This window comes from Grammomys surdaster, unplaced genomic scaffold, assembly GCF_004785775.1.
Source record: "Grammomys surdaster isolate TR1022 unplaced genomic scaffold, NIH_TR_1.0 126071, whole genome shotgun sequence".
NCBI classification, from domain to species: domain Eukaryota; kingdom Metazoa; phylum Chordata; class Mammalia; order Rodentia; family Muridae; genus Grammomys; species Grammomys surdaster.
The window spans coordinates 158631-184628 of NW_021620880.1; the positions used below are offsets into that span (position 1 = coordinate 158631).

A 25998-nucleotide genomic window follows, 5' to 3' on the forward strand; every position below is an offset into this window, starting at 1 on the left:
ATTCCAGCACTCAGGAGCTCAAGGCAGGAAGATTGTAAGTTCAAGGTCAGTTTGGGCTACATAGAAAGGCCTTGCATAGCATCAACAGTCCCTAAATAGAGTCAAGGAGCTGACTCAGGTGGTCAAGGTGCTTTGCTGACAAGGCTGGCAATCTGAATTCAATCCCTGTGATACACAAGGTGGGGAAGAAAGAAATACTTCTTGCAGGTTGGCCTCCTTCTTCCGTACTTTGGCAGCAGAACCTCAGTATACATGGCACAGTAATAAAGAAAAATGATCCATTGGCTTTTACAAAAATTAAAAGATTTCACCCAAACATATCATTTAATGAAAGAAAGGATGCAGTCACATATACCTGATGTTTGAGTCCCAGTTACTTGGGAGGCTTAGGCAAGAGAATGGCTTATGCCTAGGAGTTAGAGACCAGTGTGGACAACACAGTAAGACCCCATCTCAGCAGATATGAGGGAGGGGGCAAAGCTACATTTTTGGAAAATATGAAAACATTTTCAAATCATTTATACAAAGAACTAAGAAAAGACCCAACAGAAATAATGGTTAAAGTCTCGAACAGACATTTTATCAAAGACTAGAAAAATCTATTGGGGACATGAAGAGATGCTTTACATTAGTCATCAGGGAAGTATATGTTAAAATCACAATAAGATCCACAGTACCCCCTAATAGAATAGCTAAATTAAAAAGACCAACTCTGCTAAGCAAAGATAAAGAGAACTGAGAATTCAGAAACTGTTGATTGGCATGGAAAACTGAAAGTTGTTTGGTCTCTAAACAGTTAAATGTATGCTTCTCACATGATTTTGTGTTTCTAGGTACCTACAAGACAAATGAAAACGAGCAGCTCTGTTCACTTTTACCCCAAAACAGTGAATGCTTAAACCAGTGTCTTCTGTCTGTACGATAGAATCATTAACAGATGCAGTACACCTCTATAATATGCCTAGTGAAAGGACTTACACAAGGAAAACAATTTTACATGATTCTGTTGATAGGAAATTTCTAGAAATGTACAAAGAAAACAAATCAGTAGTTGTTTTCTGATATCTCTTAGGAACAGGGATTTCTGCAGACAGGCTATTGTTGAGTCTCCTTCGAAGGGTTTCATGTGTTGAAATTTCATTTGAATTGTGAAATATTAGGAAAGTGGAAAGGTGATCCTATTGTGTTTGTTACAGGTAGGGCCTTTGGGAGCTTTCTTAGGATCAGATAAAGTCAGGTAGAGTGGCCATGTTTGGCTCCTAGTGACTTTGTAAGAACAGGGAGAACCACATTTGCATAACACATGGCCCTGTTTTCTTTCCATGGGATGTTCTGTGCTACTTTGAGATTATCAACAAGAAGGCTGTCTCTAGTTGTGGGCTTACTCCTTCCAACTGCAAATTAGCCCCTCCCCCTTTTCTTATAAAGCTGCCCAGACTTTCATTATATTAAAGAAAATTAGACTAATAAGTAGGCTTAAAGGAAGCTTTGAGGGTGATGGCTGTGTCTAAGTATTGAATATAATCATGATTGTATAACTATGAATTTACTAAAACCATGGAAAAGTATATATAGGAAAACAAATTTTCCTCCAATGTTTTTAATCGAGGGATTATATTAAATATGTCTGATACTACCTTAGTGATAAAGATCAATTTAATCTTTCAAAATAAGACTAAACCAATAATATTTCCTGTTACTACTATTTAGTATGCTGTTTCCTAAGATGAACAAAACAGTTTAATATTAATATTTTCTATGTTTTGACATTCTTTTTTAGCTAGCTTAGAACAAAAATACTATTTGAAAGTGACATAACTTTATCTCTAGAAAAGAAAGACTAGTGAAGTTCAGAGGCTAATTCAGCTGTTTGTTGTGATTTATTCTTAGTGCTGAAGGGGGTGAACCTCTTCGTTAAAGATGACAGGTTAAGTGCATGCACCAAACTCTGTTCAGTATTGTCCTGAAACACCTACAGATACAGCTGTAAGAGAAAGGGCTCAGTGTGAGGATGAGAACAACAGAGGAGGCTCCATTAGATGAGAGCTTTGAGTACAATTCTGAAAGTAGATTGGAAGTGAAGAAAAGAAACACGTGGGTGCTGCAGGGAAAGCCAGTAAGAAGCCAGTAAAAGCTCTGTGTTCAGTTTTTGAAAGACTTCAAGGCAGTGTGCTGGTGTTAGGGAGAACAGAAGTCAGTACTCTGGAAGCATATGCATGGTGGCAATAGACACACCCTCAGACCTTCCATATTCTACATAACTACTGTCTTCCTCTCACAAAAACAGAATCAGAGCTTGTTCTTGTCTGAAACAGTCTGTGCTCTATACCAAAACCAAATGTGAATTGAGTGATGCTCTAGTACTAAGGATCAAATGAGCTTGCTGGCTAGGATGTCCCCTCTAAAGAGGAGGGTGGAATTCCTGTAGAAACTAATCAGAAGAGTGAAATGGTTGCTGGCCCCTCTACAGTGCAGGATACTGTTCAGAAAGCTTTCTAGTGCACTGGCTTGAATTTACCATGTTAGTGTAAATCTATAGATCTTTTTAAAGATGGGTACATGCCTATTATTAGTACTTGGGAGGGAAGCTGTGATAGAAAGATTGCAATTTTGAAGCCAGTATAGTCTATATATCAAGGCCTTGACCCTAACTGACTAAACAAACAGGGGAAGAACCATTAATTAGTGAATTTAAGTAATGAGACACTATAAAAGTGAGCCTGGATTAAGTTTAAGAGATGTAGTATATAACATGCCATTATAGGTCATATATTTTTGAGAAATTCTGAGTGTATACAGAGTTTCTTCTCCCCAAATGGTAACCATATGAACTAATAATGTATACTAATTCATTCCACAATGAATGTAATAGCTCTTGACAGACCTATTATAAACTGAAAATACTGTCAGTGGTTATTGCACCTAACCTGAGCATCAAGCTTAGCAACAGTGGCCATAGCAGGGTGCAGGCTGTTTACCCTTGTGATGTTATGGTGGCTGGGAGCTGTTACTCCTCATTGTCACAAGACAGCACTGTACTGCATGTTCTTGGCCTGTGAAGAGAATGGAATTCAAATTTGAAGTACAACTTCTGTGGAGTATATTGTCTTCTCACTGTTTTAAAGATGACAATACTTAAATTGAACAGTCTTAAGGGGACCATCTTCACACATATATCCTTCAAAACATGTTTATTGTCCTTGTTAAGGATATATCTGCTGTATATTCATATCCCATTTTAAAAATGCAACACTTGTAAAAATAATTTGTAAATATAAAGTTTCATCTACCAACTTTAGAAAGTCTTTGAAGATAGTCTTTGACAAAAAGGTAAAAAAGATGTTATACATGAAAATGTGAGGATGGGGCTGTGTGTTGATCGGTGACAGAGCACTTGTTCACAAACATAAAAGAGCAAGACAGAATTACTCAAAATAAACTTAGTCGAAAAAGTTGCTACCAGATCTCTAAACAATATGAGAGAACATGGGAAAAGAAACTTGAGAAGTGGTGTGGCAGGGTGGCTCAGCACCCTCAGGCTCCTGTCACCTAGCCTGAAGTCCTGATTCTGATCCCCAGGCATTATTTTCTTTGAAAAACCTTTCTCTGACTTCCCCCCCCCCCCACTTTTAGTTGTGAGTCAAGTTAGATGCCTGTTACACAAGTCCTCATTGTGCTGTATTAAGTGTGAGTTGCTTAGATGTGTGTTATGTTACACAAGTCCTCATTGTGCTGTATTAAGTGTGAGTTGCTTAGATGTGTGTTACGTTACACAAGCCTCATCTTTTGTCATTGACTGTGTGCCTATCCTCTTTATTATTTTCTCATCTCTCTAATACCATTTCTGATAAAGCAACAAAAAATGGAATGGTTTATTTTGCTCATGGGCTCTTGACTCCATTTCTGGGCTCCTTGTAAGGTCCTATATCATGGAAACAGGAGCATGAGTAGGAGAGGGCCCACCTTGTGGATAGGAAGCAGAGAGAACGAGGAACTTGGGAGCAGGTATAACCTGCAATGGCACATTACTAAAGACTGACTTACCACATTGCATCCTCACCTCCTAAAGTTTCTACCAAGATCTGTCATCTCCTGTTCACACCCCCCCCAATTCTAATATATATGACACGTGGTATACATGTATTTGTATGAGTGTGAGCACTGTGTACCACAATATGTTTGTGGACAACTTTAAATATCAGCCCTTGGTTTTTCACTTTGTTTGAGACAGGGTCTCTTATTAGCCATGAGTATACCTGGCACCTGGTCTGTGAGCTGGGGATTCCCTTGCTTCTGCCTCCTACCTCACCATAGGAGTGTTGGGATCATAAAGGTGTGGTACAGGTCTGTCTTTTCATGGGTTCTAAGGATGAGAATTTGAGTGCCAAATGTTTTATCCACTGAACCATCATTTTACCTAAAATTTATCTCTTAAAAAATTAATAGCAATAAGTGTTTGATAAACCAAAAGTTTGGAATAAAATCAAAAGATAATTTCATAAATATATACTTACTATATGGTAAGGTTATTGTGACTTTCAGATTCTCAGTTTTTCTTCTAAAAACCTGACAAAACAGGAAATGCCGCCTCTTTGAAATAACATTGAACCATTCGATACTTGAGGATGCAACAAAGACTCTAGAATTTTTACATTGCTCTTAGATAAGTGTATTATAGAAGACCAAGTCCCAGAAAAGTTTTGTTTTTTGTTCTCTGAAAAGATGTTCATGGCTAAATTACATAAAGCGGATGCATAATAAGATTTTATTAAATGGATACATCATAATATTAAGAAACAGGACTAAAGAGGAACCTCTTAGAAGATAAACTCCAGGATTTGGATCTTAGGGAATGCTGAGTGGACAGCTGCCTTACCCACAGGTTTCCTGAGAGTCTGAGACTGTGGAGGCACCTGGATTATCCAAGACAGAGATGAACTCTGGGCCTGAAAATAGAAATTGGGTGGAGTTTGTATGCAGAAAGGTTAGACCTCCATCCCCTAGTACCTTAAAAGACAACAGGCCCTTGAGTTGGAAACTTGGGATATTACTTTGGATAAAATGTATCGTAGATGCTCCAGGGGAAGTGTAAGTTCACTACAAAGCAAGATAATAAAGCTCTTTAGCTTAATCTGCAAACTCCTACCCAGAATTCTCCAGCCTGTAGCTTTCAAGCACGGAGAAATTTGGAGGATTCCTTGAGGCTCCAGAAAAACCACTTTTGGGTATGACACTTGATTCTTGTAATGCAGGTGCCTAGGCTTAATTATCCTATTATGAAGCCCTAAGTTCTTAAGCTATACTCTGGTAAATTAAAAACTGATGACACTGTCCACACAGAGAAGGTAATTACAGTGCATGGTTTGAGTTTCCTGAAGGAATGGAACTCTGTAGAGAGTGCTCAGATTAGGAGACAGGGCAGCAGCAATACCTCTGGTGCACCTCACAGGCTTGGCCATCACCACATCAAAAGAAAGAAGTTTTACTTTTACTCCTAAAAGAACTGTGTTTTCTTGGCTCATTTCTGTTTTTGTTTCGTTTTATCATAGGGTTTCAAAAACAAACCAAAAAAAATGGGCCATATAAAACCAGACTTGATTGATGTTGACTTAATCAGAGGTGAGTGGGGAGACTGATTTTTTTTTTTATATATATATACATATCATGTATTCTTATTTTCTTTCTTACCTCTCTAAACTTAACAAACTAGAGTCACCCAAGAAAAGGAAACCTCAACTGAGGAACTACTCTCAATCAAATTGGCTTGTGGGCATGCCTTTGGGGTATTTTCTGATTAATGATTGATGTGTGAATGCCAAGTTCACTTGAGAGATGCTACCCCTGGGCAGGTGATCCTTGTATAAGAAAGCAGGCTGAGGAAGCCATGGGATCAGGACAGGAAGCAGTATATTTACTTCCTCCTCTGTCTCAGCTTCTGTTCCTGCCTCTAGCTTCCTTCCCTGAGTTCCTGTTTTAGCTTTCTTCAGTATAAGGTGAACTGAACTCTTCACCCCCAAGTTGCTGTTGGTTAGTGCTTCATCACACCAACAGAAACCAAACTGGTATTCTCCTGCCTCCTTCCCTCCCTTCTTTTCTTCCTCCTTCCCTCAACTCTCCTCTTGATTGTTCTATTGTTCCTTCTCCCCCCCTGCTGCCCCACCCCACCCCCTTTTTTTAAATCGTCAAGCTCAATCTTTGCACCTCAGCTTCCCAAGTACTGGGATTGCAGACTAGTTCACTTCACCTAGTTTGTTACTATGTTAATTCATTCTAGTACCATAGAATAGTTTTAGATCTCTTCTATATATTGTGGCATAGTTATTTTCAGAAGTAACATTTCTCTATCATCATTAAAGTTTTTGCACTTTCTTCCTTTGCTTTAATGCGTTGTGGTCATGTAGATATAGGATGGTCTTAGTAGAGATGAAAGGAAGATGAACTTGGAGACTACTGATGTGTCATTAAGAAGAATGTATTATTTGCCATTCAGTGAGCCTGATTGGTTTTGAGCATCTGTCCTTGTGCCTGAGGTGAGACCATCTCAGAAGTCTTGCCAGCATCTTAGCTGACCAGGTCATGTGCTGATTTTTATCCCACTCCCATTTCCTAATGTAGGGTGACAAGTGGCCATCTGTACAGTGCATATACATGCTTTTTACACATTTTAAATAAATGTTTACTTTTTGTTTATTGACTGCTTAAAGGCTCAACATTTGCTAAAGCCAAGCCTGAGATTCCATGGACATCGCTCACTCGGAAGGGGCTTGTTCGAGTGGTGTTTTTCCCATTGTTCAGCAGTTGGTGGATTCAGGTTACCTCTCTCAGAATCTTTGTTTGGTTGCTGCTACTTTACCTCATGCAAGGTAAATCAAGAATGGAATAAGCTATGATGATTGGTTTTTTTCCTTACACAATAGAGGCTTACTGTTACCCTCACCATTTTATTTGGGTCTTTAAAGCAGGGCTTTAAACCTTTTCCACTTGCAATTCTTTTTTTCTTAAGAAATTTTTTATGTTCTCCTAGATGTCTTAAGGTTGCTATTGCTATGGTGAAATACCGTAAAGAAAGTTGGGGAGGTCCCAGGCAATGGTGCCGCACACCTTTAATCCCAGCACTTGGGAGGCATAGACAGGCGGATTTCTGAGTTCGAGGCCAGCTTGGTCTACAGAGTGAGTTCCAGGACAGCCAGGGCTACACAGAGAAACCCTGTCTCAAAAAAAAAAAAAAAAAAAAAAAAAAACAAGAAAAAAAAAAAGAAAAAAGAAAGTTGAAGAGGAAAGAGTTTATTTGGCTTACATTTGCACATTGTAGTCAATCACTGAAGTATAGAAACCAAACATTTACTGGTAATAAGTCAGAAAGAAGGGATGATTCTCATCGCCCACCTGGCAGCTCACAGCCATTCCTACATCTGTGGGCAGCAGGTATACATGTGGCAAATACGTGTACCCAAAACACTCATACAAAATAAACAAATCTCAAAACACTTTTTTAGCTGGGCATGGTGGCTCCCACCTTTAATCTCATCATGCAGGAGGAAGAGGCAGATGGATCTCTGTGAGTTCATGGCCAGACAAAGCAAATTCCCAGCTAGTTATAGTTACATGGTGAAACGCTGTCTTCAAAACAAAAAACAAAACAAAACAAATGTAACAAACAAACAAACAAAAAACAAGGAAAAGAAAATCAGAAATAAATTCATTTTAAAATAATTTGGTGGGTGTGTATATATGCATATGATTTTACCATGTATTATGAGTGAAAGCCAATTGAATGCTAATGAGATAATTAAGCACGTTTAGTTTTATGTTATTAAATCTTGAGCATACACACACATATAAATTTATTTATTTAAATTATTTATATAAATTTGAGAATTTTATACACATATATTGTTAAGTTTGATCATATCTCTCCCTTTCTCCCAATTCCCCGTGGATCCTCTCCAATGCTTACCTCATCCAACTTCATGTCTTCCTCTTTTTTGTTCTTAAAACCCACTGAGTCGAGTCATTGCTGCCTTTATTGCCTGGTTCTGGGGCCATCCACTGGAGCACAGGCAAGCTTAGTTTTGGTTTAACCACCATCACCACATCCCCTCTCCTATCCCTCCCTTAAACCCCGTCCCTTACTGCACAAAAGCTTAACTCCTCCCACTTTCATCCACATGTATTCTATCACCTCCTCCCATTAAGACCTCTTTCCTCTCCCCTCCAGACTCAGGGAGGAATTGTTAAATCTGTGGGTGGTTACGATTAAGAAGTAAAAAGAGTGTGGTGATAGGGATGAGAAAAAGAGGATGCAGGAATAAGAGGGAAATTATGAGGTGTGGCCAAACAGCATGTTGAAGAAAGTCTTAGAGTAAACTAAGTGGAGAATCACAAACAATAGGCCTGAAACCTAATTAAGCAATAAGCAAACCAAAGCAAAACCAGCATGAGATATTGTCTGCCAGAATAGAGGTTAAATGACAGTATAAGAAATTAAAAGAGTGCCTGAATATAATTCCATTTTGTATATGTACATGCTTGCTTTCTGGAGTCTATACAGAATATTTCTATATTCACAAATCAGCAGGGGTGTAGTTCAGGAATACTCTGCTGTTATCATGTTGGGGTTTTGGTTCTCTTTGAAATTCAGCCATCATCAGCATTAGTTGAAGATTTATCCAACAAGGTTCTTGGTTCATTGGGTTAGTGCTAACTTTTTCTCTACTGGCAACTGTTTATATAAGATGAGAGTTACCATTAAAATTTAGAAGAGCTATAAAATAGTCTATAGTTGAAAGTTTTATAGATAATTTTGATACCTATTTTTCATTTTTATTTATTTGAAAATTATTATATACTGTATTGTATATAATGAAAAGAAGCAATACTGTTGAGTCAAAGCTTTAGTAGTTGCTTTCCAGGTACTCTCTGGCCTTGGAAAATAATTTTCATTTGAGTTGAACAGTAGTTCAAAACTGTCTTCTCTGGAGGTTGGACAGATGATTCAGCAGTTAAGAGCATTTGCTGTTCTTGCAGAGGACCTGGGTGTGTTTCCCAGCACTTAGTGTTGGGCAGCTCATGACTACCTATAGCTCTGGCTTCAGGGCATATGACATCGTTCATGGCACACACACATGGACTCTTTTACACATAACTTAAAATGAATCTTAAAACACCCAAAACTGTCGGCTGTATATGGCATTTGGTTGTCCTGTGATGGAAATCCTCTAGGGCTGTCTGGATTTTCATGCTACCAGTTTGCAAAATATTTTTCACTTACCCAGCAGTCTAATGTTGCAGGAAATTATTTACCTTTATTAGTTCTTTTAAAAAGGACAGCTTGTGGAAGCATGTGCAGTTATTAGAGTGTGCTTTCCGGAGTGCTTTACTGCTTTGCATTTTCAATCCTCTGCAGTCACAGCGATTGTCTTATATCTCCTGATGCCTATTGTGAACGTGAGTGAAGTACTTGGACCGTTGTGCCTTATGCTGCTCATGGGAACTGTCCACTGTCAGATCGTGTCAACACAGATAACAAGGCCTTCAGGAAACAATGGAAATCGGAGAAGAAGGTAAGGTGAGACTTGACTGGAGTGGTGTGCTTTCTTTTTTGTTGCATATTTGACTGAAGGGACAGTCATTTCACTTTCTCCTGATGCTAAGACTTTGTAAGTGTTTAGTTTCATGTGACCTTTTTTACTCAGCATAGTATGTTTAAAAGGAAAATGACTACTTTTCCTTAGCATACTATTACTATTTTCAATAATGATTTTGAAAAGCATTTTCTGGCTGGAGTGCATAGTTCAGTGTTGGACACTTGCCTCTTATGAGCATGTGCAAGACCCTAGCAAGGTTCAATCTGCACCATCCCCTGAAAAGAGAGAGAAGAGCAGGGCAAAGTGGAAGGGAAAGGGAGATAGTGTGGTTATATGTACCTTTAATCCCAACCCTTTTGAGACAGAGGCAGGTAGATCTCCGTGTGTTCAAGGCCAACATGGTCTATATAGAGTTCCCGGACAGCCAGACTATACATTAAGAGACCTTGTCTCACCATAAAACAATAAACCAAAACAACAACAAAAAAACCCCAAACCCCCACCACCACCACCAGCAACAACAAAACTGTAATATTTGTGAAAATTCACAGTGGATAAAGTATCCTAGCCCATGGAAAGCTAGGACAGGAGGATTGCCTCAGCTTTCAGACCAGTCTCATCTTAATGAGTTCCAGGCCAACAGGACTTACATAGTAAGATCCTGTCTCAAAAATACAACCCCAAGCCAAACTCAAGTAAAGTACATAATTGATTTCTTTGACTTGCTTAGGTATTAATTCTGTTAAGTTTCTGTTGATTGTGTGGTGTATGTGGTGTTTGGAGTGTTGAAGTTTTCTTAGTAGGTTCAGTGTTTATTTTTCAAAAGTGGTTTTCTCTTTCCTCAGACTATTTCTAGAGATTCGTTTACCTTGGCAACTGATAAATAAGACATTGACATTTGGGTCAGTGAAGTTTAACACATTTATTTTTCAATGTTATTTTCAAAACATTGCTTTTAAATTGAGATTTCTTGTAAATTTAGTATTTTCTAAGGAAACTGATCATTGTACTGTGTCTCATTGGGATTTATAGGCAGTGTCTATAAGAATCAGGTCAGTCATTTAACCAAGTAGAATGTCAGTGCTGTTACTGGTTGTTTCCTGATTAAATGTGCTGTAGGGATAGACAGCCAAGTTCATGTAGAGACTGTGCTCTGAGTCTTGTACGGAAGGTGCCTGGAGAGGCTCATGGCCACATGTTGAAACTCTTCTAGTCTTGTTCTGGACAGCAGTGCCATTTTTTCAATGGCTGAATAAGATAGTAACAGAGGACTTATGATCTTGAATCTGTTTTGTCCTTAAATCAGAAATGTCCTATAGTCGTTTGTCCTTGGTGTATGAAGCTAACTATGTTTGATTTCAGGGAATAGTTTCTAAGCATAATTTTCTGAAGAGATACTATTGGCATATTCTGAATAATCTATAATTATTGAAATATTTTTTTGTAGAAAATTACGAAAAACTGTAAATGGTGATGGGAGCCGAGACAATGGAAATAACTCCCCTGATAAAGTCAGAGCGGTAGAAACTCTGGAGTCTGCACCCAGTGTTGGTGGGTTTTGGGGGACTCTCTTTGGCAACAGGTGGGAGTCTTATACTGGACTTTTTACTTGATTTTATATTCCTATTAGGATTTGCAGGCTCTGTAACATAATTGGGCCATAGATGTAAATGGTGTCTGCCTAGTATTATAGCTCTGTGATTTTTTAAAGGTTCTAGGAAGACTTGTGTACTGCAAATATTGTCTCCAATATCTTTTATGTTATCTGTAATTTATTCTCAACATTTATTGCATTTGATCTTAATGGCTTTTAAGGCCACAGTTGCAAAAAGCCCTCAGAAATGTTACAGGCCTTAGCTAACATTTTGACAGAAAGGAGAATTTAAAAATGGGGACTCTTAGAGAAGATGTCCATGAGGAATGAGATGTGGCAAGAGCCTGGTGTTGATGGGCCATAGGATAGACAAACAGATGGATTAAAGACAAACTACAACTCATTTGTGATTATGCAGGTCGTGAGAGGCACTTTTGTTTCCTATATTAAGAATGGTGAATTAAAAAATAAAGCTCTTATTTGAAGGTGAAGTATGTTCACATGTTGTTCTAAAGATGCAGTTACTCCCCTTGGTGAGGTGTTTGAGTTATGCTGGATATTGTGTGGTTCATGTCCTAGGTGATTATCCTTATCAGACAGGGAGTAGTAGGAAAAAAACCTGATTCTGCATTATTGCATTCTGGAATGTAGCTTAGCAGACATTTACATAGCTTAGCAGATGGAATGCATTCTGGGGTAAAGTAAAGTAGCCTGGGCTTTGAAGCATAGTTAGTGTTTAGGACAGTGGATGGAAGAAAGCAGGCATGGTGAAGTTCACTGATGGACAGTATGAGATAGGAGTGGGGACTTCCCTGGAGAGGAAAAAGCAGAGAGGGAGTTACCTTTAGGAGTGAGTGAATGTTCTCTTCTTGAATACCCTTCCTAAGTTTGAGACCTGAACAATACAACTTTTGAATTTTCTAGACTTTCAAAGTAATAGACTGTACTCAATAGAAGAAAGTGATTTCATGAAAGATAATTGTTCTAATAAAAGTAATTAGTAACTTTTTTTCTTTTTTAAAAAATAGGATTAAAAGGGTGAAATTAGTATCTAACAAAGGGACTGAAACTGACAATGACTCAGGCTGTTTCCATCCTATCATTAAGAAGAGACAGGGTCGACCAGAGATCAGAATGTGGCAAGCAAGAGAGAAAGCGAAGGTTTCGGATGGAGAAAAGTGCCATAGGGTAAGATCTAGATGGGCCTAACAGGATCTTTTTTGTCCTAGGTAAAATTTTTCTGTTCTGAGACTGTTAGAGACACAAACTAGATACCTGTAGGTGTAAGTTTGCCAACAAAACCGTAAGTAAGTAAAGCCACTGGTTATGAACAAGGAAATACTGCAAGCAGACTGGAGCTTATGTTCTAAGATGAGAACATACTGATTCTGCTGCACAGCAGCCTTCACGGTGGGTGGGCAGGTTGAAAGGACAGCAGAGCAGTGGAGAGGGACTTTGTTTTTTTTTTACAGGCAGTGATCAGGTTAGTAAGAGTTTGGGAAACTTCTGGGTCCAGGGGAGATAGTTTATTCTATGTCTAAAACTACTCTTTTTTTTTTTTTAAATAGTTTTGAAACATTTTCTTCTTGAGCTGACATATTTAATCTAATACTTACTAAGGTTTATTCTTGGATTTTTTAAAAGTGTTTTTTAAATAATAGTATTTTTATTTATTCTTTGAAGATTTGATATGAGTATACAGTGTATTTTGAGTATATCAACTCCCTCCCCATCCACTGGGCCCTCCCCATCTTTCCCTTCTAGCTTCATAACGTCTTCATCACTCTCCTCCCCCTTTCTCTTTTGTAATCCACTGAGTCCGCTTTGTGCTGCCAGTATGAGCATGGGTGTAGGGCTGTTCACTGCCATCTGGGTAATGTACCAGGACCAATACTGAAAGAAAACAGATTCCTCTTCCCCAGCAGTCATCATTTACTTGAAGCTCTTTAGTAAGGTTAGGGCCTTGGGATTCTCTGGTGCACATGTGCTGGAGTGTTGGCTGCTATGAGCTGGTGCTGGGTGTGAATTAGCAGGTCCTGTCAGGTCAGAGGACAATGTTCTACAGCAGTTCTCTCTGCCTCTGCCTCTTAGACTCTTTCTGTCCTCTCTTCAGTAAGTTTCCTTGAGCCTTGAGGAGAGGGTGGTGTGATATAGATTTTCCATTTATGACTGTACATTCTGTAGATACTTACTCTGTACTTTGACCAGTTGTGAATCTGTATTAACAGATTTCCATTGGAAAAAGAAACTTCTCTGATGAGGCCTGACAGCTGCATCCATCTAGGGTACAAAGATTAATATCTAGAAGGCAATTTGATACAGTTTCCACTAGCAAAATAAAAATTGTATGTTTACCTCTAGGGCCTGTGAGCTTCCCAACTACAGAATTTTGGCCACAGGTTTATAGTAACAGGAAAGAGTTCTCTTCCAGGGAATGGGCTTTAAATTTAATTAGAAAGAAGTAGGTTACTCTTATGCCCATATTACACCAATAGGCAAAAAGACCAGAGGTGACTGGGCTCACTCACAGCTGGTAAGTCCGTTGATGACTTCTTTTTTGGAAGCTTTCCTAACATCTGGTACTATGAGCTAGCCTGCAAGGAATCAGCTTCCAGGAGTACCAGCTTGATTTCTTCAAGTCCTGTGACCAAAGTGTGTTTTTTCTTTAGTAGTAGGGTCTACTCATTAAGTTCTAGTTTGCAACTAAGAGTAGTACCAATAGCATGTATTCTTTTGGGGATCTTTGGGGAAGCTCCCAAACAACTTGAAGGGAGGTATGTCAAACCTGGCACTGAGCCCTTGGATCTTACCTATGGCTTCTGGGAGATGTATGAAAATCCTCGTGAAAGGTAACTCCATTTAATCTCAGCCATATCAACAAATTTGGTTATTATTTTAAGATGCTTATAAAAGGTTTCCATATACCTTTCCCACATATCCTTAGAGATATTTATTCCCCCGTCCCACTCTTCCTCTATCCTACTTTCCTGGTATTCTATCCTTCATTAAGCCATCATTGCATTCAGCAGTGTTTTAAGTGCCTTACAAGTACAAACTGACTTCCCTGTCTACAACAGTCCTGTGAGGTAGGTACTTTCTGTTATGACTTTTCAGATGAGGAAACTGAACCTCAAGAGAGGTAATAACTGGCCCAAGGCTGTATAGCTAGTAAGCAGATGTGATTCAGGCACAGAGCGGACCTGAGCCTGCGTTGTATGCCCTCACACTGCCTCAGCGTTTGGCTGCTGAGTTTGAGTTTCATGTGGCAGGTTTCTTAATTTTGAAATTTTTAAAAAATGTTGAGATCAAGCAATATGTAGACTTGCTAGTTTGGGTTCATCTCTTGGTAACTTTTCTGTAAATTTTACTTTAAGTGGGCAATTTGCTGGAGTGTTTTGTGCTGTCCATTGCGAGCTACTGTTGTTCTCTTTGTAGGAGGCTTATAGGCGTTTGGGTAATGGAATTTCGGACGATCTGTCAAGTGAGGAGGATGGTGAAGCACGGACACAGATGATATTATTGCGTAGGAGTGTGGAAGGGGCGTCAAGTGACAATGGTTGTGAAGTTAAGAATAGAAAATCAATACTTTCAAGGCACCTAAATTCTCAGGTAATTTTCATTTTTGTCTACGAAAGTGTGAAAGGTAACTCCAAAAATACTGAGTAGTAGCAAGATATTTACATGCTTTCCTGTTGTTTGTTGGCTTGATTTTGGCAGGTAAAGAAAACCACGACAAGGTGGTGTCATATAGTTCGGGATTCAGATAGTCTGGCTGAATCAGAATTTGAATCAGCAGCCTTCAGCCAGGTAAAGCACCCTTTGGCAAGAACAGAATTTGAGGTGTCTTCTTGTGTACAGTGGCTTTATCTATACCTTTCTTTTGGTTCTCTGGAGTTTGTATAGCTCGCTTTCAGTTCTGTTGGCTCAATTCGAGATGATAGCTCACTTTTAGAAAGGAAGTGAGTTCCTTTTAGCTTTTTTTCTCTAATCTTCAAAGTATCAAGATGGGCTGGACAGATGGCTCAATGGTTAAGAGCACTTACTGTTTTTTCAGAGGACCTGAGTTTGATTCCTAGCACCCAGATGCTAGCTCACAACCATTCATAACTCCAATTCCAGGTATCTGTTGCCCTCATTTGATCTCTGTGAGCATCAGGGCACTAGGCATGCATGTGTTGCATATACATATATGTAGGCAAAACACTTATAAATAAATCTTTAGGAAGAAAAGTGTCAGAAGGCGATTGCTTTGGGCATGGAATGGTAATGCTTTGGGGTCAGTTGGTAAGATGTTTGCCTCATAAGCATGGGACCTGAATTTAATCCCCAGAATCTATGTTAAAAAGAAAAGGCTGGTCATGATGGCACATGCTTGTAATGCCAGCAACAGGGAGGCAAAGACAGTTGGATTTCTGGGGCTCTGGTCACACATGCACATGCACACACACACAGAGGGAGAGGAAGGAGAGGAGAGAGAACGAAAGTTATGCAGTTGATTTTTAATTTTTAAAAAAGATTTTTTATGTGTATGAGTATTTTGTTCATATGTATGACTTTGCACCATGCGTGCCTGCAGATGTCATAAGAAAGCATCAGATCCCTTGGAGTTAGCGTTAGGAGCTGCCACATGGGTCCTGGGAATCCAGCCTCCATCCTCTCTGCTAGAACAAGTGCACTTAATCATTGAGCCATCTCTCCAGCCAGATTCTTAAGTGATATGGTTACTTATTTCTCACTTAGAGCTGGGCATGATGGTGCACATCTTAAATCCCAGCGAGGCCAGCAGCTTGGTCTGCATAGTGAGTTTCAGGACAGCCAGGGTTACAAAGAGAAACCCTGTCTCCAAAAGCAACCCTAACAGCAACAACAAAAAACAAAACTTATTTGGCATATGGAGTTTTATCTTATGCGGGGTTGATACAACTTTAGCAGAGGAACCTAAAAGATAGGAACAGTAGAGTCTGGTTGTAAGGATGCAGGACGTATTTGAATGTATTTGAATTAGGTGAGCTTGATGGTGTGGTTTTCCTTTGTTTTACCCCCAGGCAACTGGGGTCATGGAAACAGTTTCATATTTCTGTTTGTACTGCTGGGGTATTGCACCGTCTCTGCTTTTCTGTGACTGGTTATCTTGGAACATGTCCAGGCTGGGACCTGGACAAAACTAGCTCTTTTGTCAAGCTCACAGTGTCTCAAATGGCTTATCAGGCCATATGGGCAGACCCTCAGGTATGTCCAGGAATCATTCAGCACATAGCACACCCAAGTTGTAGTAGCTACTTAGAGGCAATTTTTTTAAAGTACTGCTTTGCCAGGTGTATTAGTCAAAAGGAACAGAACTGATAGCATGCATGCATACATACATACATACATACATACGTACGTACATACATACATACATACATACATACGTACATGTATTTATATATATGTAGATATATGTATGTGTGTGTGTGTTATATAGGGGATTTATCAGACTAGCTTACATGCTGTGGTTTGAATAGTCCATCAATGACAGAAAGGCTGAGAATCTGGTGGTTGTTCAGTCTACATGTCTGGATGTCTTAGCAGTTCCAGTTTGGTGCTGGATCTGAAGTATTGTTGGAGGGCTTTTGATCTTCAGTTTGTATTTGAATTCTGAAGAAGTTAGATTTAAGACAGCTGCAACAACAGGATAGATGGACTTGACAGTGAGAATTAAGGCAAACAGTCAAAAAGTAAAGCTTTTTTCTTCCATGTCCCTTTACCTGGGCTGCCATTATATAGTGTGGCCCAGACTTAATAATTTAAATAATCTGATTAGGAAAATCACTCACTGGAGTGCCCAGCAGCATGTATTTTAGTTGATTCCACATGTAAATCCAGCTGACAGCCAAGATTAGTCATCATGTCAGGGTCATTGGAGTTTGATATTTAAACATTAAAATGCATTTAAACATTTAAGCATGCATTGTCATGTTTATTATATGAAACTTTAACAAATACATGATGACTAACTAATGAAAGCTTGCCAGCAATTATCATGAGTACTTTGTTTTGTGTTTTATGTATAACTGTTACATATTTTTCTCCTTTTTGTTTTACTTTAAAGGGTTCTAGGTCTGGTATGAGTGGTGGCTCTCGGAGCCTTAACTTGTCAAGAAGAGACTCAGAAAGCACCCGACATGACTCAGAGACTGAAGATATGTTATGGGATGACCTTCTCCATGGCCCAGAGTGCCGGTCATCTGTCACCAGTGACAGTGAGGGGGCTCATGTAAATACCCTTCATTCAGGGACCAAACGTGACCCCAAAGAAGATGTTTTTCAGCAGGTACATGAGGATAATGATTAAAATATTGTGCTTCTTACTGTTTGCCAACTTGACAAAAACTACAATTGTCAGATTGTCCTGTGGGCTTGTCTGTGGGATTTTTCTCTTGATTGATACTTGATGTGGAAGGGTACTGTGAGCTGTACCATCTGTAGGCAGGGAGACCTGGGCTATATTAGAAAGGTATCTGAGCAAGCTAGCAGACAACATTACTCTGGGGTTCTGTTTGAGTTTTTGCCTTGAGTTCTTGTCCTAACTTTCCTCAGTGATAGACTGACTTGGGAGGGTTGTTGTTGTTGTTGTTGTTTTTTGTTTGTTTGTTGTTGGTTTTTGGTTTTTTAAGACAGGGTTTCTCTGTATAGCCCTGGCTGTCCTGGAACTCACTCTGTAGACCAGGCTGGCCTCGAACTCAGAAATCCACCTGCCTCTGCCTCCCAAGTGCTGGGATTAAAGGCGTGCACCACCACTGCCCGGCAATTTGGGAGTTTTAACATGAGATAAACCCTTTACTTCTCAAGTTGCTTTTCGTCAGTGTTTTACCATGGCAATAGAAATAGAACTAAAACAGATAGTTAGTACTTTATTCCAAACTTGGCATTTGTCACCTATGTTATTTAACTATGCACCAGTCTTCTAAGGGCATTGTTGTCATCCCCAGTTTAGGATGAGGAAACGGAGCATGGCTTGTAAGAGAGGAGGGAGAACTTGCAAATACTCTGCGATTGCCTTCACCTGAATTTCTCTCTCTAATACTTTGCTCATTTTCCTTAAAATAATCTTTATTCTTTCTTTTCTCTGAGTGGCATTGTTAAATTGGTACTGTTGTATGATTTCTTGAACTTCATGTTTCATAAAAATGATGCAGAAATGGCATTGCTTGTGCCTCTGGTAAGCACAAATCAAGGGACACTGATCTCAGGTTTGTTTTAGTTTAGAATCATAGATTCCTTAGAAGGCATTTGACTTAGTCTACATTTGTAGACTTTTTTTTAATCATTCGTTACATGCTAAAACAGTTTTAAGAATCCTGTGAAGAAGCTAGTATGATCCATGACAAGAGTAAGCAAGCATCCTCAGGTGGTCAGTGCACCTCTGCTGATGCTAGTACCTGTGTGTACCCCGTGATAGTGGGTAGAAAGGTTGGCAGTTGGTTCTCATGCCAGTTTTTTGGGTGGCTAGTAATTCTTTGGTTTTTATTCTTTTGCCTATTTCCAAACCACCTTCCAAATAGCAATGGGTAGGGTTTTAGGTCGACTTGCCCATAAAAGCATGGTTTGGGATTAACTTTTGTGCTGCTGAGGGACAGTCATTTGCTTCTGTTTGCTTGCGCTAACACAGTTTCATCTTGTCATCCCTTACCTGCTCACTGCGTGTGTGCTCTGACTTCGCTGCCGTCCTGCTGCTGTTTGAAGCACAGCCTGTGTGTGCCTCTGGACCTTTGCCTTTGGGTTTAATCCTCTTCTCTCTCCAGGCAGGTCTTGGCTGGAGTGCTGGATTCCTTTTGGAGTCCTTTCCTGTGGCTCCTTAAGCACTCTTCTTTCCTTAGCTTGCTTCCTAGTGACTTTAATTATGTTTCCTTCAGTAGTCTCTGAGCTCATAGATAGCAAGACGATGTGTCCTTTTGCCCTGTAGCTCAGGCTAGCCTGACATTTGCTATATAGCCCAGTTTGCTAGCCTCCAGAATACTAAGATTACAGGCAGGTGCTGCTGTGATGTGCCCTGTTCTTCAAGCATGTTCTGCAGCAGGTACTTCATAAGTAAAATCAATAAATGTATTGATTTCATTGATATCAGTGAAATCAATAAATGCTTGGCATTTTTACCTGGTAGAAAAAGAAGTATTTCCTTTCTAGAAGCTATCTACCATGTGTTCCTGTTCTAGAACTATCACTTTAATTTGTGGATACAATGATATTGATGATACAGTCTCTGAATTCAGCAAAATCCACTCAAGGGTGTGGTGAGGACCACTTGGAGAAAAGGTACCCAAAGTGATACTTGTGTGTAAGACAGGTTCAGCAGAGGAGTTTGGGGGCTGTTGTCATGGTGACTGTCAATTCTGGCTTTGGATCATCTATGCTTTTCCATGACCTTAAAGGCCCCAAAACACCCCAGTTGTTTGTGTAGCCTCTAAGATTTTAGGCCCCCTTTCCCCCTCACTTCCTGTTAACTCCCAGTATGGTCTATGGTTCTAGAGGTCCTTTCCTTAATACCATGCCAGCACACATGTGCCCTTCATACCTTCAGAGAGGCAGTGTATATTCTGGATCCTAGCTCTCCAGATGAGACCACCACACAAGTGGTGGTTCTGAGTGATGGATGGGTTTTGAGATGGAGAACGAACATATAATGAAATTGAACACTGGAGTCTGGGTCCGGGACAGAAGGAGAAAACTAACTGAGGAAAGATGGTGTGCATAGGAACAGTTTTATGTCTTTCTTTCTTCCTAGAACCATTTATTCTGGCTTCAGAATTCAAGTCCTGCCTCTGAGCGAGTTAGTGCAATAATCTGGGAAGGAAACGAGTGCAAAAAGATGGATATGTCTGTGTTAGAGATAAGCGGCATCATCATGAGCAGGGTAAGGGTGGGCTGCTGACCTCACAGCAGCTGTCTGTGAGAGCCTAGTCATCGACGAAGACTTTAAACAGCAACGTGCTCCAGACTAAAGACATTTGAGAGGAGGGACCTGCAATTGAGAAAGGCCTCCATGAAATCAGGCTGCAGGCAAGCCTGTAGGGCATTTTCTTTCCCTCCCTCCTTCCTCCCTCCCTTCCTTCATTCCTTCTTTCCTTCCTTCCTTCCCTCCCCCCTCCCTCTTCCTTTCCTTCCTTCCCTCCCCCCTCCCTCCTCTCTTCCTTCCTTCCTTCCTTCCTTCCTTCCTTCCTTCCTTCTTTCTTTTCTTTCTTTCATCTGTCCTTCCCTCCTTCCTTCCTCTCCTTCTTTCTTTTTTATATTTATTTATTTATTTATTTATTTATTTATTTATTTATTTTTATTGGATAATTTCTTTATTTACATTTCAAATGTTAACCCCTTTCCTGGTTTCCCCCCTGGAAACCCCTTATCCCATTCCCCCTCCCGCTGCTTCTATGAGGGTGTTCCACCACCTACCCACCCACTCCTACCTCACCCCTCTAGCATCCCCCTTTGCTGGGGCATTGAGCCTTCACAGGACCAAGGGCCTCTCCTCTCATTGATGCCTGACAAAGCCATCCTCTGCCACATATGCGGCCAGAGCCATGGGTCCCTCCATGTGTACTCTTTGGTTGGTGGTTTAGTTCCTGGGAGCTCTGGGGGATCTGGTTGGTTGATATTGTTGTTCTTCCTATGGGGTTGCAAACCCCTTCAGCTCTTTCCTGGAAGTGTAAGCTGCAATAAACCTTCTCCTCCCAAATTGTTTTTGGTCATGGTGATTCATCACAGCAATAGTAACCCTAACTAAAACAGCTTGTAACTTTGTACCATCAGATGCTCAGGTTGCCCTGCAGCCATTCCTTAGACTGAATACTAGTTTGTAGCAAGTCATAAGTCTGTTCACAAGGTCCCCTCCTATGGTGCTGGAGATTGAATTCAGGGCCTCTCACATGCTTAGCCCTGATGCCAAGCCAGGTCGGTCTTCTTATTTGTATTTGTTTTAAGATCCATCTTTAATAGTCTAAATGGCATTTGATAAATACTTTTGGTAGCTCCCTTTTGCTGTGTAGTACTGATGGGGATTCTCAATTGGGTTGCAGGTCAATGCATACGAACAAGGTGTTGGCTATCAGATGCTGGGGAATGCAGTCACCATTGGCTTAGCACTTTTCCCGTTTTTATATCGACTTTTCCGAGAGAAGAGCTTTGACCAACTAAAGTCCATCTCAGCAGAGGAGGTCCTGACCCTCTTCTGTGGTGCACCACCTGTCACACCTGTTATTATTTTGTCTATAATTAATTTTTTTGAAAGATTATGTCTTACATGGATGTTTTTTTTCATGATGTGTGTGGCAGAGAGAACATATAAGCAGGTGAGTGGACAGGCAGCATTTGTCACCTCTGCATCTGTTGCCTCTCCATCGAATTGTTTTGTTCCTTTGACTTTGTGACTTGTGCATTTAATGTTCATGTGGTTGACTATTTGAAAAACACATAATCTGAAATCTTTAAAAATATTTAAGTGTCCTTCCTTTTCTTTGGCAGTTTTATACATGTATTATTTTGATCAATTCATCCTTATCACCCTCTCCTGTCTGTCCTCCCTCTCCTGCAGAACCCTCTCTTCTTCTTCTCAGGTCTCCTTTCTGTTTTTATGCTTTTCTAAACGACCCTGTGAGGTTGTTCACATGAGTCTGAGTGTTGGGTTATTAGCTAGAGCAAGACAACTCCATGCACCACAGATGAGGAGCAACCCATCCCTGGGCTCCATCCTGTGCTGGTGTTCTGCAGCTGTGAGTGCAGCAGCTATGGCACCTGAGATTTGTCTGAAGAATCCTGTGTGTAGAAACAAGTGGTGTATGCTGCTGACTGCTCACCATCAGGATTTGTGTTTATGCATAGCATAGACAGTGGCAAAGTCATAAGGTTTTTTTTTTTTTTAAAAAAAAAAGGCCAGGTAAAGAGATGGACTGAAGTCTGGTGAGTTATGGATTGAGGATTTACTGTGTTGGGGATGTGCAACAAGGAATATAATTTTTGAATGGAAATTTAATTCTAGAGTCAGCCAGAATTATGTATAAACATTAGAGGTTGTGAATGTTGAGGACTCATTCACAGTTTCAAAGGATATTCCTTGCATGTGTTGAGAATGTGCATATTTGGAATTAATGCTTCACTGTGGGATGGACTTTGAAGTGAACACTGCTATTCTGAGGAACCACTGGATAAGATTTTGACTTTAACACTTTAAATATCCCAGGAAGACTATTGATCGTTATTGGACATGCACCTAGACACATGTACATTTTATTTTGTGATGTTTTTAATTTCTTTTAGAGATTTTTATTTGCCAAACTCTTCAGCCATATTACTTCTGCCAGGAAAGCCAGGAAATATGAAATACCTCATTTCAGACTTAAAAAGGTGGAGAACATTAAAATATGGTTATCACTGCGCTCCTATCTAAAGGTGAGCTGATTGATTAACTGTAGTATATTTGTAGGGCTATGGAAAACATACATGATGATCATTCTGGCCATAGTTGCTTAGTAGGCAGGGGTTTCTGGTCACTGGAAAATGATTCAGTAGCTGAACAGACTAACAAGTCTGCCATGTGAGATATGGTATACTGCAAAGATAGTAGTGGGAAAGATATAAAGGTAGAGGGAAAAAACCTGTTGCCTAGGGCAGAGAGCTATGGACCGAATGCTTTTCTGACTGGGAAAGATCCTAGCTGAAAATATGTTAATGAATCAACATCTTAATTTGAAAAGTATAGCTGTTAGTGTTTCAGATTGATACCTAAAATACGTTAAAATGCTACTTCAGAGATTCCTCACATGAAATATACTACAGTTCAAAGCTAATGGTGTGAAGCTGCTGTCTGACCATATCCTAAAACATTAACATATGTCTTCCTCCATAGAGGCGGGGTCCACAGCGCTCAGTGGACGTGGTTGTGTCCTCCGTCTTCTTACTGACACTTTCAATTGCTTTCATTTGTTGTGCACAGGTAAAGTTTCCTATCTGTTTTAATGGAAGGGAGAATTCTAGGCAGTGCCTGCTTGGTTTTATAGCAGGTTGCTGTGTGTTTTACATTTGTCTACATTCCTTTTACTATTTTGGATACCTGTTATATGTATTATCTTTTTGAAGTGGGAATGTTGATGTCCTTGAAAATTCTTAGATGTTCAAAATTATTTAAGATGGCAACTTTTGATTGTAAAGCTGTCACAGTCTGATAGTTGTAAGTAGGGATTCACCGACATTCTTTCTTCAGCATTGCTAGCTCTCATTCTTGGGGAGAACTTTCTTATTCATTTACTATTCATCTATTTATATAGTGGAGTATAATCTGCTATCTGCTTGTTTTGAGGTCTAAATTGTTCCATGTTTGTTTGACTGGTGTGGACCCTCTTGAGGGCTGTGTCCTGTTGATAGCCCCCTTTATCTTCTTTTAAAGGCACTTTTATTCTTTCCTCACTGTAAAAAGTTACAGGCTTGCTGAACATGGTGGCACATGCCTTTGATTCCTAGCAGTTGGGAGGCAGAGGCAAGGTTGACACCAGCCTGGTCTACAAAGTGAATTCCAGGACCTCCAGGGCTGCACAGAGAAACCCTGTCTCAAAAAAAATAACAACAAAAAAGAAGTTACATGCTCATCACACATCTTCCCGGTTGAGTGTTAACTGTTGTGATCAGAGAGCAGACTGTTTTCAGTCCTTTGAAATGGGTAGAGGCTTCCTTTATTTCCTGGCATTGCCCGCTGGTTTTATTAAGTTTGCCGTTAGCACTTTGGATTGTGTCTGCTATTGCTGAGATCAGTGTTCTCTGGTGTTGTAATTCCATTGCACAAGTTACATGATCAGTTTGAGTTGCTTTGCTCTTGATGGAAGTATGCTTAAACCCATCACTATTGTGAAGTTATTTGTTGCCAAGTTTTACTTTAAGTATTTTTGTTTGCTTGTTTGCTTGAGACACAATCTCATAATGTAACCCAGGATAGCCCCAAATGGTGGCAGATGTCTATAGCCCCAGCAGTTAAAAGAAGAAGGCAGAAGGATCAGGAGTTTAGAGAGGCCGTCCTTAACTATATATAGTTGTATATATAGCCTGGTTGTATGAGTCCCAAGGATTGAAGTCAGGTCCCCAGGCTTAGTAGCAGGTCAGCTGTCTTGCCAGCCCCTGGTTACCTGTTTCTTACCCTACCTCATAGTCTTCGTTTTGGAGTGCCTTACTTATTTAAATGTACAATAATTACTACAAATACTGTAGCTCCCTGTTCAGGTCACCTATTTTCTTTTCTGTCTCTTATTATCTTTTTACTAATCTTCTACTTAGTCTTTTGTTTACCTATACATTTGTTAATATTGTCCTAGTAGTGACCTCAGAAATGAGCTAAGTGCCAGTTGGGACTCTTCTCATCCTGGCTATAGCTGTTTGACCATGGTGACCTTTATCCAGACTAAGCTAAAGAGCTTTGCTCTTTCAGAAGTCAGGGTTAAGAAGCTGAGATATTGGTGACAGGTTTTGGAGTAGAAGGGTCATTGCAGGCAAGGGTATCATTTCAAACCAAGGCTATCGTTTGTGGAAGTTTCCAGAGTCCTGTGAGGCCATAGAGTTAGTCAGGAGGGAAAGGAAGAAAAGGGGCAGCTATTGGTGACTTCCTGCATATTACAAGGTCTGCATTTGGCTTCCTCAAGAGTTCTTTATATAGCTTCTCAAGAACTATCCTAACTTTCTTGAGTTTCTTGAGTGAAGCTCTTTACTTTTAAGTCAGTAAGTTTTAAAGTAAAACCTTAAGACACACAGTAGGCCCTCAGTGCAGCTGTTCTGCTGTGCTCTTGTCTGAATCCTAAAGTGGAATAGAGCCAGGCCTTCAGGGCTCTACTCAGCCTGGCCTGAGGGCCGTAGACAGGCGAAGTTAGAGCAGCAGTGGTCACCTTGTGCCTGTGAACACTGGTGACTCAGGGAGCTGGGATTCCTTGTGTCTTACCTTGTTCCTTGGAGACCCCTGCAGTCTTTCATGAATGGGAAAATACAGGACACTTGGAAAAATACCTAATGGCTAAGTCAGTAAATAAATATGAACAGTCAGTAAATAATACCTTATGAACATTCAGCTCCTCCCCTTTGAGGAAACTGTAGATTGCTGGTAATGTTTCATAATTGACAGAAGAATAATTCGGTGATATTAAGACAACAGTTGAGAGTGGGTGGAGGAGCACCCTCATAGAGGCGAAGGGGAGTGGGGAGAGGGGGGATGGATAGGGGACTGGTAGGGGGTAACTGAGAAGGAGGGTATTATCTGAAATGTAAATGAATAAAATGATTAATAAAAAAAAGACAACTATTGAACTTTTTCTGGTCCTTTGATAGGTTCTTCAAGGTCACAAGACATTCCTGAATGATGCTTACAACTGGGAGTTCTTGATCTGGGAAACAGCATTGCTGCTTTTCTTGCTTCGCCTGGCCTCACTGGGGTCAGAAACCAACAAGAAGTACAGCAACGTTTCCATCCTGCTCACTGAACAGGTACTGATGGGTCCCAGCCACGGGCTGTGGTGTCGATGTGGAGCACTGGGCTGAGTCATTAACTGTGACCTCACGTCTCTTACCACTCTGTCATTATCTTTTTTTTTCCTGTATCTAAAATGAGTGTAACACCTCTATCTTCTGCCTGTGACTGGGAGAATGAGTTGCTAATGGGATGAAAGTACTTTGTCATACTGTAGAGGTGTTGTTGTTGTTACTAAGGGAACGTGTAAGTACACACTAAGATTGACAGACGCTCCTTGTGACTGTGGAGTGATGATAATGCATTTTCTTTTTTTTTCTTTATTTTAATATAATTTATTTATTTTTTTC

The 25998-nt window shown here is 40.0% G+C and overlaps 1 protein-coding gene across 7 annotated transcripts in view; it reads left to right on the plus strand.

Moving 5' to 3' along the window:
• Phtf1 (putative homeodomain transcription factor 1) overlaps positions 1–25998 on the plus strand; it is a 37028-nt gene that overhangs the window by 6861 nt on the left and 4169 nt on the right. For 6 of the 7 annotated variants that reach the window (XM_028755623.1, XM_028755627.1, XM_028755622.1 and 3 more), the window contains 13 exons: positions 5550–5619; positions 6705–6863; positions 9407–9563; positions 11035–11169; positions 12210–12369; positions 14617–14790; positions 14899–14988; positions 17273–17494; positions 19946–20074; positions 21231–21503; positions 22468–22599; positions 23057–23143; positions 25510–25665. In XM_028755623.1, the coding sequence (XP_028611456.1) occupies positions 5550–5619; positions 6705–6863; positions 9407–9563; positions 11035–11169; positions 12210–12369; positions 14617–14790; positions 14899–14988; positions 17273–17494; positions 19946–20074; positions 21231–21503; positions 22468–22599; positions 23057–23143; positions 25510–25665 (1944 nt within the window). The remainder of the gene's footprint in view (positions 1–5549; positions 5620–6704; positions 6864–9406; positions 9564–11034; positions 11170–12209; positions 12370–14616; positions 14791–14898; positions 14989–17272; positions 17495–19945; positions 20075–21230; positions 21504–22467; positions 22600–23056; positions 23144–25509; positions 25666–25998) is intronic. The other variant, XM_028755629.1, reaches the window with a different exon arrangement.